The sequence below is a fragment of the Chinchilla lanigera genome, unplaced genomic scaffold, assembly GCF_000276665.1.
Source record: "Chinchilla lanigera isolate Chin_1 unplaced genomic scaffold, ChiLan1.0 scaffold00126, whole genome shotgun sequence".
Taxonomy (NCBI): Eukaryota; Metazoa; Chordata; class Mammalia; order Rodentia; family Chinchillidae; genus Chinchilla; species Chinchilla lanigera.
Genome location: NW_004955527.1, coordinates 2,396,248 through 2,407,612, shown reverse-complemented (window position 1 = coordinate 2,407,612; position 11,365 = coordinate 2,396,248). Strand labels below are relative to the sequence as shown.

The 11,365-nt window shown below is 54.9% G+C and overlaps 1 protein-coding gene across 1 annotated transcript in view; it reads left to right on the top strand.

The window, feature by feature from the left end:
• Fblim1 (filamin binding LIM protein 1) overlaps window positions 1–7,809 on the top strand; it is a gene marked incomplete in the record, with an annotated part of 18,357 nt that extends 10,548 nt beyond the window's left edge. Inside the window, 5 exon segments of the mRNA XM_013507417.1 lie at window positions 31–127; window positions 3,662–3,831; window positions 4,206–4,384; window positions 5,118–5,235; window positions 7,282–7,809. Coding sequence (XP_013362871.1) covers window positions 31–127; window positions 3,662–3,831; window positions 4,206–4,384; window positions 5,118–5,235; window positions 7,282–7,395 — 678 coding nt within the window.
• Window positions 7,810–11,365: the final 3,556 nt, after the last annotated feature.

Genomic DNA, 11,365 nt, shown 5'->3' with positions numbered 1-11,365 from the left:
ACCGCTCCTGTCCCCGTCTGCGCCCCGCAGGCCCCGGCGCGGCCGGCTCAGCTCAGGCCCGCGGAGGACGAGCTGCCGCCTCCCCCGGAAGAGCCGCTCGGCATCCCCGAGAGAGAGGCGACCACAGGTATGGGCGCAAACCAGGGGGACGGGGGCCCCGCCCGTGCCCCAGCCCACACTCCAGGGTGACGGGCCGGCGGTTGTGCTGCGTGGCAGTGTTTATTTGGTGCTTTATTTGTTTTATTTTTTGGTGCGGGACACAGAGCACAGGGCCTTCTCACTACATCCCCAGCCCTTTATTTCGAAGCAGGGTCTTACTAAATTGCCCGGGGTGGGCTTGAACTTTTAAATCTGCCTGCCTCAGCCTCCCGGGTGCTGGGATTATAGGTCTATACCACCACATTTAACCTGCTCTTTTTTCTCTTTTTTTTTTTCTTTCTTTTTTTTTTTTCCCCCGGAATCGAAAATGGAACTCACGACCTCGCGTTTGCCAGGCAGGCGCTGTGCCGCTGAGCTAAATTCCCAGCCCCCTCTTTTTTATATAACTAAAATCGATTAAATATTGATTCACACAGCTTTTGCTATGTAATAAAAAATCCCTTGTATTTTTTCTCATTATTATCTTTCAGGTTTTTTTTTTTTTTTTTTTTTTGGTACTGGGAATTGAACCCAGAGCCTTCATATTGAAGGCTCCGGTACTTTTTTTAAAAAAAATTTTTTTTTCTTAAATTTTGAGACAGGAGGAGGCGGGGGTAGTGGTGCACACCCGTTATCCCAACACTCAGGAGGCTGAGGCAGAGGGATCCTTGCAAGTTCAAGGCCAGCCTGGGCTACAGAGTGAGCTCAAGGCCAGCCTGAACTACATGTCAAGACCCTGTCTCAAAAAGACATTAAATAAATAAATAAATAAATAAATAAATAAATAAATAAATAAAATATTTTGAAACTGGGTCTTACTAAATTGTTACGTTGCCCAGGCTGCGCTCAGACTTGGGATCTTCCTGCCTCAGCCTCCCACAATGCTGGAAGGCATGTGCTACCATACCCTGCTTCCTTCTGAACCTTTACTGGTCTCACAAAATACAAAATCAAAGAACTAAAATGGTTCCCATGGCAAGTCCCCTCTCAACCTCCTGAAATACCACCCAGCTCCCTGCCAGATGCTGGCAGCCTTTTTGTGTCCTGCCGTCCAGCCGGAGATGTTCTGGGAACTCTCGGCTTGTAGCGTGCAGTTCTCAGATGTGGTGGTGCACGCCTGTCGTCCCAGCAAAGCACGGTGTGTTTCCCCACAAGCACATGCCGAGTGTGCCTTACCCAAAACCCTGGAGACCATGAGTGTTTTGGTTTTTGGATTTTGGAGGATTTTGAGGTATCTGGGAGAGGCCCCCAAGTGCAAACACAAAACTCGTTTGGGTCTTGTGCATGTCTCGTCGTAGTGCGATTGTGTTTCCCCTGCAGCCCGCCGTGTGGGGTGTGAGATTTCCCACTTGTGTGTCGTTGTGGTTGTACAAAGCGTTTTGGGTTTGTTTTCATTTGTTTGAGACGGTCTCATTATGCAGTTTGGGCTGGCCTTAAACTCACTTATGTAGCCCAGACTAGCCTCTAACTCACAGCGGCCTTCCTGCCTCAGCTTCCAAGTGCTGGGATTACAGATGTGCGCCACCACGCCCAGCCACATGTTAGATTTTGGAGCATTTCAGATTTTGGGCTTTCTGACTCAGAATGCAGTAAATGGGCGGTCCTGTGTGCCTCGTGTGCTCGCTGAGTCCTGGAGCAGAGCAGACCGGGCGCCTTGCTGTTTTTCACAGCAGTACAGGACTCCTCGGGAGGACGGGAAAAGGTGCTGGAGTCTTGGTGCTTCCTCACTGTGACACCCAGCTGAGCTGAGCCACCGTGCACAAGCTGGTGCGGGGCTCTCGGAGGTGAATTCCTGGGAGGGGAGGAAGCACCGGATCTGCCTCCTGAGTCACCCACACTGCGCTTCCCGCAGACGAGGCTGCGTCACTCTAAGTCAGTCGAGTACACTCGTGACACAGCTGCCTCGGGCCGGGCCCTGAGGACACACATGGGAGTGAGTACTTGGGGGGAGCAGCACTGGGCATTGAACCCAGGGCCTTCACACTGAGCTCCGTCCCGGCTGCTCTTATTTTTTATGTAGATACAGAACATCACTAAATTGCCCAGGTAGGACTTGAGCTTATGATCCTCCTGCCTCAGCCTCCCAGAGTGCCCGGATTACAGGCATGCCCTATCACACCGGGAATATCTGCTCTTTTGTTGTTGTTGTTGAGACAGGGTCTCACTATGCAGCTCAGGCTGGCCTTGAGCTCACTTTGTAGCCCAGGCTGGCCTCGAACTCACAAGGATCCTCCTGCCTCAGCCTCCCAAGTGCTGGGATTATAGGCATGCACCACCACGCCTGGCTCTGCAGATCTGATTTTTTATTTTAACGTAGTCAGATATAGCAGCTCTGCCTTTTCTGGCTTCTGGATTTTATGTTGCAGTTGAAAAGGACTTCTCTGAAGTTATAAATAGTTGGGTCTGGTGGCACTCACCTGTAATCCCAGCACTGGGGAGGCTGAGGCAAGAAGATTGGCTGAGTTCAAGGCCAGCCAGGACTACATAGTGAAAAAAAATTTTTTAAGCAGTGGCCAAGTTTATTCAGGAAAGTAAAAGTGAAACATGAGGGGGAAACCGGCTCTGCAGAGCAAGCTTGGGCCAAGTGAAAGGAGAAAACACGATAAAAAGACACCTTGGAGTGGCCCGGGGATGTAGCGCCTGCCTGGCAAGTGCAAGGTCGTGAGTTTGATTCCTGGTACAAAAAAAAAAAAAAAAAAAGACACCCTGGAGAAAGGGTAGGCTGCTGTGAAGAGTATCAGAGTGAATTTAAGGCCAGCCTGAATTACAGAGCCAGACCCTGTCCAAAAAAAAAAAAGTACGTATGTAACTATAAATAGTTGTCTAGTTTCTTCTAGTGGCTTCATTTTTCTCACTTAGATCTTTGATTAATTCAAAATTATCTGAATATGAGATGTTGCTATTGCAACCTCTTTTTTTTTTCTTTTTTTTTTTGGTACTGGGATTTGAACCCAGGACCTTGTGCTTGCCAGGCAGATAGATGCTTGTGCCACTGAGCTATATCCCTGGCCCAACCTCCTTATTTTTGTAGATGACAGGCCAATTATCTTAACACTGCAAGTTTTTTGTTTGGTGTGTGTATATGTGTGTATGTGTGGTTTGTTGGTTTGTTTGAGACCAGGTCTCACTATGTAGTCCAGACTGGCCTTGAATTCACTATGTAGCCCAGACTGCCCTCAAACTCATAGTAACCCTCCTGCCTCAGCCTCCAGGTGCTGGGATTACAGGCATGTACCACCACACCTGGCTTTGTGTTGTTTTTTGAGCCAGGATCTTACTGTATAGTCCAGGCTGACCTAGAACTCACGACCCTCCTGCCTCAGCTTCCCGAGTGCTGGGATCGCAGGTGTGCGCCACCGCACCTGCCTATTCCTTTCTAATGCTTCCTGGAGCCTTGGTATTTGTCAGATAAAGAAGCCCAGGGCAGGTGGGCATCCTGAGGCCACGGCTTTGGCGTGTTCTGGTGGGATTCGGCCCAGTCCTCCAGGCTGGGCTGCCGACAAGCTGTTCCTCTCTACCCCAGACGTCTGTGCCTTCTGCCACAAGACTGTGTCCCCCCGGGAGCTGGCCGTGGAGGCCATGAAGAAGCAGTACCACGCCCAGTGCTTCACCTGCCGCATCTGCCGCCGCCAGCTGGCCGGGCAGAGCTTCTACCAGAAGGAAGGGCGGCCCCTCTGTGAGCTGTGCTACCAGGTACGCCCCGCAGCAGGAGCCTGAGGGCCAGGGACGGAGCTGGGCGCCTGGCACTCAGGAGAAGCTGACACTCAGGAAAGCGCTGGGCCGAGAGATTTAGCCTCCCTTGGGGGCAAATGCCTGGAATCCCAGAACTCTGGGAGGCTGAGGCAGGAGGAGCGCCTCCATTTTGAGTCCAACTTGGGCTACCTAGTGAGTTCAAGGCCAGCCTGAGCTACACAGAGAGACCCTGTCTCAAAATCCAAAACTGAATTTAAAAATAACAAAAATAGGTGGATAGGGGAGAGGATTGTGTGCTTTGCCTGCCCCACTGGCCGCAGGGCCTTGGCAAGGGGGTGCTGCGGGGTGGCTCTGAGCCTCGGCGCTCTGCCCAGGACACCCTGGAGAAGTGCGGCAGGTGCGGCGAGGTGGTCCGCGACCACATCATCAGGGCCCTGGACCAGGCCTTCCACCCGGCCTGCTTCACGTGCGTGACCTGCGCCCGGCGCATCGGTGCTGAAAGCTTTGCCCTGGACGGCCAGGACCAGGTATACTGCCTGGACGACTTCTACAGGTACGGCCACGGCCCCCTCCTCAGAACTGCCCTTCCCATGAACCTGCAGACTGAGGCACATAGCAACCAAGGACCCCAAGTCCCCCTGCTGGTGAACGCTTCTATTCCAAACCAGGCTGCCTGGCCGCACAGGGCTGTGGTCCCAGCACTCTGGGAGGCTGAGGCAGGGCAGATCAAAGGTTCAAACCCACCCTGGATCACCTAACAACTTACTAATGACCCTGCCTCAAAATAAAAAATAAGGCCGGGCGTGGTGGCACACGCCTGTAATCCCAGCACTCGGGAGGCTGAAGCAGGAGGATCATTGCGAGTTCGAGGCCAGCCTGGGCTACAAAGTGAGCTCAAGGCCAGCCTGAACTGCAGAACGAGACCCTGTCTCAAAAAAAAAGAGAGAAAAGAAATAAGAAATAAAAAGGACTGTGAGTGTTGCTCAGAGCAAAGGCCCCAGGTTCAAGCCCAGGCCTGCAGAAAAAGAAAAGCAGTGAGGAGAGTCCCGGGCCCAGACGTGTCCTCCCAGCACACATGCGCGTGCACGCGCACACATGCACGCGCACACACACCGGCCTCACCTCCAGCTGATACCCGCAAGCCCCAGAAGCAGCTGTGGCCCCGGCCTGGCCCTGCTCTGCCGCAGACCGGCGGCAGCACCGTGCAGTCTCGTGACCCAGGACCCCAGCCAGCCCAGTCGGGCAGCTCGTTTCCGTGACCTCCTCACTCGGTTCCCTCCCCCTAGGAAATTCGCCCCCGTGTGCAGCATCTGTGAGAATCCCATCATCCCCCGGGACGGGAAGGACGCCTTCAAAATTGAGTGCATGGGGAGGAACTTCCACGAGAGCTGCTACAGATGCGAGGTGAGCGCCTCCCCGGGGTGAGGGCTGGGGCGCTGCTCAGCCCTTGAGGCAGCCTGTCGACCAGAAGTGTGTTCATGATAGCCTTCTGGGAGGCTGAGGCAGGAGGACTGCAGCTCAAGCCCAGCAGTGCTTGGGTGCAGAAAGCCGGGTTTATGTCACCCCAATTGAGAAGCCGAGGGGACCCGTGCAGGGAGCCATGGTCCCTGGGAAGGCCTCTGGCTGCGTCTGGGGCTGGGGGCTGGGGTGCCCGGATTGACAGCTCCTGGGATGGGCTGGAAGACAGGTCCTCATCACCACAGGTGGGAGCGGGTCCCCTCCAGGTGCTGGGAAAGAGCGCACGTAAATGGCTTTGGGCGAAGAAGGGGGAGGCAATCCTGGAGAGAAGGTCTCGGGTTGAGTGGTTCTCCAGCTACTCGGAGAGGGGAGCAGAAGTCCCGGGAAGGAAGAGCTGATCTGGTGCCCGGCCCGGGAGGCCACACTGGGCAGCAGGGGCCAGGCGGAGCTTGGGAGGCCACGCAGGCTGCAGAGAGGCGCCTGGGAGTCGGTACCACCTGCAGTCAGGATTTTCACGGTGTCTTTTTTTTTTGGTCTGTTTGAGACGGTCTCACTATGCAGAGCTCAGGCTGAGCCTACTTTGTAGCCCAGGCCAGTCTCGAACTCGAAGTGATCCTCCTGCCTCAGCCTCCCGATTGCTGGGATGACTGGTGTGCACCACCATGCCCGGCTATCACTGGCATTTCTGCCTTCGCTGCTGATGGCGGTGTCGCTGGGCCCCAGGCTGCTCGCCGGCTGCCAGGGTGCCGGGAAGGTGAACTGCCTCACACGTACCGCTGTGTGCAGGTCATAGTTCAGGACTGATAACGCATCTTGAGAAACACTGACGGAAAACCACGGCTGTGACGTGCCGGGGAGTTCCCGCAGTGGCTGGTGTTCTTCTGAGCCCAGCCAGGGCTCCAGCAAGCCCCGCCTGTCCCCCGGGACCCTGCCGAGGTTGCCGTAAAAGTCAGAGTTGGGACTGTAGCGGTGCTGGGTCGGGACTGGAAACTGCGTGAGGGTGCATGCCTGTAATCGCAGCACCCAGGAGCTGAGGCAGGACGATCCCCGAGAGTCCAGGGAGTTCAAGGCCAGCCTGAGCCTCCGAACTCCGGATTTGTTACCGAGTTTCTCTCACAGTGCCAAGCAAGTAGGTGGCTGCTGTGAATGACAGCTTGGGATTTAGCGGCGTTCTTTGACTTGGGGTGGAGTTGCAGAGAGCAGCCACACGAGGGCGCCCTACCAGCCGGACAAAGAGGAGGCCGATGGCGCCCTCTCCCTGTGGCCACCTGTGACACCAGAGTTGCCTCCCTGGGGACCAGACCCTTTGGTGGGTTCCCTGCTAGCAGTGCCCTGACCGGGTCTCCTGCACAAGTTGTCCCAACTATTGTCTAGCGTGTGCACACGCAATGCCCGGATGAAGTGGGCAGGGAGTGAGGTCAGGTGCCAGTCCCCTCCCCCAAGTGTGGGGGGTGCGCGTCTGTAATCCCGGCACTCTGGGAGGCTGAGGCAGGGGGATCACAAGTTTGTGCCCCGTGCTCGCTTCGGCAGCACATGTACAAGTTTGTGCCCAGCCTTTGCAACTTAGCCAGACCTTTGTTCAAAATAAAGGCTGGGGTTGCCGCCCAATGTGAAGGCCCTCGACTTAATCCCCCAGAACAGAATGAAATCCTCCGTTCAGCCTGGAAACATCCGGCCCAGCTCCAGAACCACCCATGTGGCCTGGGGCAGCCCCCCGTCCTGCTCTGAACCTGTTTCCCCCGCAGGCTTCAGGGTCCTGAGGCCCGCGTGGCCCGATTCTGTGATCCCTTCAGATCTGTCTCCAAGCGTCCCCGTCCCGATCCTGCCGCAGGGACTCTGCTGTCGCCACCCACACCTCCCTGGGGACCAGTTGCCACAGCCAGGCCAGCAGGGCGGGGAGGAGCAGGGGCCGGTCTCGGTGGTCCGCAGAGCCCAGGCCCCTCCTGGTGGCGCCCCGCCCTGGGACACCCACACGTGCCTTTGTCCCCCCAGGACTGCAGTGTGCCCCTGTCTGTGGAGCCCACCGACCAGGGCTGCTACCCGCTGAACGACCACCTCTTCTGCAAGCCCTGCCACGTGAAGCGCAGCGCTGCCGGCTGTTGCTGAGACCCCGCCAGCTTGCCAGGCCTCGCTGCCTCAGTTTCCCTCCCTGACCCGCCCCCACACACTTTCCTTCCACTCCTCTCCAGGGTGCTGGGGCCCGGCCTCCTCCCAGACAGAGGTGGTGCAGGTCCACAGGGGCCCCCAACTTCTAGCCCCTCTCCCATGTGGGCACGGGAAGGCTGCTGGCTGTGACTGTCACACCCAGAGCCCCTCCAACCTCTGGACCAATCCATTTCGGGCTCTCCCAGTGGCCCCTGTATCCCAAGGGTACTGGGCCAGCGGTACACGCAGGGCTGAACTGCTGGAGGAAAATCTCCAAGATCACTGAAAAAGTGCTTTTTGTAGCCAGGCATGGTGACACAGCTCTGTAATCCCAGCACTGGGAGGCTGAGGCAGGAGAATGGCAGGTTGAAGTCCAGCCTGGGCAACTTAGCAATTTAATGAGACCCTGTCTCAAAATCAAAAATAGGACCAAGTGTGGTAGCACACACCTGTGATCCCAGCACTCTGGAGGCTGAGGCAGGAGGATCATTGTGAGTTCTAGGCCAGTCTGAGCTACACAGTGAGCTCAAGGCCAGCCTGAACCGCATAGCAAAACCCTCTCTCAAAAGGATTCCCCCCACCAAAAAAAAAATAAAATAAAAATAAAAAATGGTTGAGGACATAGCTCAGTGTGAAGGCCCTGGGTTCAGTCGCCAGTACCAAAAGAAAAATAGTTTTCGAAAGCTGTGAGGTTTGCGTGGTGGGAAATAGCCTTCCTGGGTTTGGGCGACAGCTTCTCTGCTTAGGGCTCTTCTTGGACGTATTGAGAGCGGACCTGTCCCTTGGACTCGTGAATGTCCAAGAATGTGACCTCCTGGTGCCTGGGACTCATCTTGTGTCCCCTGGGCCGCGTCCCCCTGGGGTGGGGCTGCGCCTGGGCAGGGGACGGGGGTCCGCAGACACCGGGCTGGGCCAGGGCGTCCTGTGTTCCCTGGATGGGGGCTGTCACCCTGCTGCCAACACGGCCCTGCAGGTCACCCCAGGGCCTGTGTCCCGAGTCCCCCTTGGCCCCCGCAGCCCGGCCATCCCTTACTGCTGCTGCCAAAGGCCTCAGCCAGAGACTTCACCCCACCTCACCTGTGTTTTTCTTTACAGCACTGGAGATCACACCCAGAGCCTTAGCACTGAGCTCCACCCCAGCCCTTTTTAAAATTTTTTAATCCAAGGTCAAGGATATAGCCCAGTGGCACAAGCACCTACCTGGCAAGTGCAAGGTCCTGAGTTCGACTCCCAGTACCAAAAGAAAAAACTTTTTTTTTAAATCTTGAAACAGGGTCTCACTGAGTTGCCCAGGCTGGAGGTGATCCTCCTGCCTCAGCCTCCCTCAGTGCTGGGAGTACAGGTGTGTGCCCCCAGCCCAGCTTCCCTTCCAAGAATAATCGCTTTTGTTGCTCCATCACTTCTGTGACACTGTGTAGAACAAGCCAAAGGGCAGTGCATTTATCCCCAGGGACTTTCCCCGCGGGCAGCCACGCGCTCCTGCGCCTGCGCGAAGCCTGGCTTCCCTCCCCTGGAACATTTCCCAGCGTCCCCGGTGCCCAGGCCAGAGCGCAGCCGCCCTGAGCTGGGAGCGGCGCCCCTGGCCGCAGCTCCCTCTCCACCGGCCCTGTCCCGGGCTCACTTGCTGCCGCCGCCTCTGTGCTGGTTTCTCCTGGTGACCCCTTGGCCACACTGAGCCACGCACTTGCATGGCCACCTTGGTGTGAGCCATGTTTTCCTTCTGCTACAAATAAACATGTACTGACCAGACACCACTCCCTTCCATCTGTGGCCTCATGTGGCAGTGCCAGCCTGCCCAATCCTGCAGGGTGTGTGTAGAGCCACTCATGGTGGCACACACTTATAATTCCAGCACTTGGGAGGCTGAGGCAGGAGGGTCGCTTGGAGTTGAAGGCCCGCCTGGACTAGCTCACGTGAGCCTGTCTGTTATGTGTTGGGCCGAGGGTATAGCTCAGTGGCATAAGCACCTGCCTGGCAAGCACAAGGTCCTGAGTTTGATTCCCGGTACAAAAAAAAAAAAGTGTGTTGGGCAGATATCTATTCGCTGTGGCCTGAGTGTCCTAAAGTGTCCACACCTCCTTCCCCCCTAAAGCAGGGCCACTTCCTGAGCTCGCTGGACACGGGCCGCCAGCAGGGAAGGCTCCAGGGCCACCAACAGCCACCTTCCCCGTAGGCTGGTTCCCCTGTGACGCCAGACCGAGACTGTGATCCCTGGAAGCACGGTGGGAAAGGCCTCTGGCCTTGGGGACCAGCCCCTCGGGCTCAGAGCCCCCTGCACCCCTCTAAAAACTGGGAGCAGCACTCGAGGGGAGAAGGCATGGGTGGCGCTTCCCTGGGGCTCCACGATCACAGTCCTTGCACAGACGGGCATGAGCCGCCTCCATCTGCAAAGCTGAGTCTATTCCGCCCAGCACAGCCAGGGAGACCCCACAGCCTGTGTCCCTGGGGCATTCTGACAGCCCATGTTGGCAGTGCCCCCTTAGCGCTTGTGGGCTCTGGGGAGGGCTTCAGGTAGGGCTTGCTCCGGGCACCGGGTATGGGGCAGTGCAGCTTGCGGCCAGGAAGCTTCATTCCCTGAGACATTGCCTGCATGGGGCTCAGGACATCTGCTGGGCAGTGCTGCTTTGGGCCTTGACTCAGCCCACTGTCACTGACTGTCCCAGGAGTGGCCGGGAGGACCAGGCCCAGCCCCTGCTCTCAGCAGCCACCTGTCTGTGAGTCACCGAGTTTGGTTTGGTTTTTCCCTAAGAAAATGTAACTTCGGGTTGTGTCCCAGCTTGTTTCTTTTCTTTCTTTCTTTTTTAATTTTAAAGAGAGTAGTAAAAGAAGAAAAAAAGAACAATAGCAGCATATCAACATCACAAACATAAAACAAACAAGCACATTAAAAGTGATACAGGGTTTCAGAACAAAATGGTGCACACCTGTAATCCCAGCACTCGGGATGCTGAGGCAGGAGGATTGTTGTGAGTTCGAGACCAGCCTGGGCTACAAAGTGAGCTCAAGGCCAGCCTGAACAGCATAGTGAGACCCTGTCTCAAAAAGACAGAGGAAAAAAAAAAAAAAAAAAAGGAATTAACAGTGGTTGTTGGGCTGGGGATTTAGCTCAGCGGCACAGCGCCTGCCTGGCAAGCGCAAGGTGGTGAGTTCAATTCCCGGTATCAGGGAAAAAACAAAACAGAACAAAAAACAGTGGTTGTTATATATTGTTACCTTCAACTACGTTGCCCGGATTACCAGATGTAAGAATGGAAGATTGTTCAAACCATTAAAGAGAATAAAAAAATAATTATTAGATAAAACATTAGAGATAATACAGAGTTTCACTAGACAAGATGGCAGGAATTCACCAGTGGTTGTTCCACTGCATATTGTTGTCTTCAAATCAGTTGCTCAGATTACCAGATACAAGCATGCAAAATGGTCAGAACATAAAAAATTTTAATCATTAACCATTCCTTTCAATAAACCATCAGACATCAGCAGTACAGTTATCCCAGCCATTCTTCTATATACATATATATATATTTTTTAACCTGCCGCCTTTCTTTTTTCTTCTTTCCCTCATCCCAGTTGTTCCTTCCTTTGAGCAATTTCTTTCCCTTTCATAGCATCTGTTGTGCGTTTTGAGTTTTGCTTACTCTTTCAGGTTCCTACACCAGGGAGACAATATGATGTTTCCACGTGTGGGTCCGATATTTTTCACTTATGAGTAAGGTCTCTAGTTGCATCCATTTACCTCGTTTCTCTTTTTATTTTGTTTTGAAACAGGATCTCACTATGTTGCCCAGACTGGCTTTGGTGTTGAGGCAGTCCTCCTGCCTCAGCCTCCTGAGTGCTGGGATCACAAGTGTGTGCCTCCACACCTGGCTATTACTAAATCTTAACAGAAATTCTGACACTCACTACAGCGTGGTCAGCCTTGGGGACT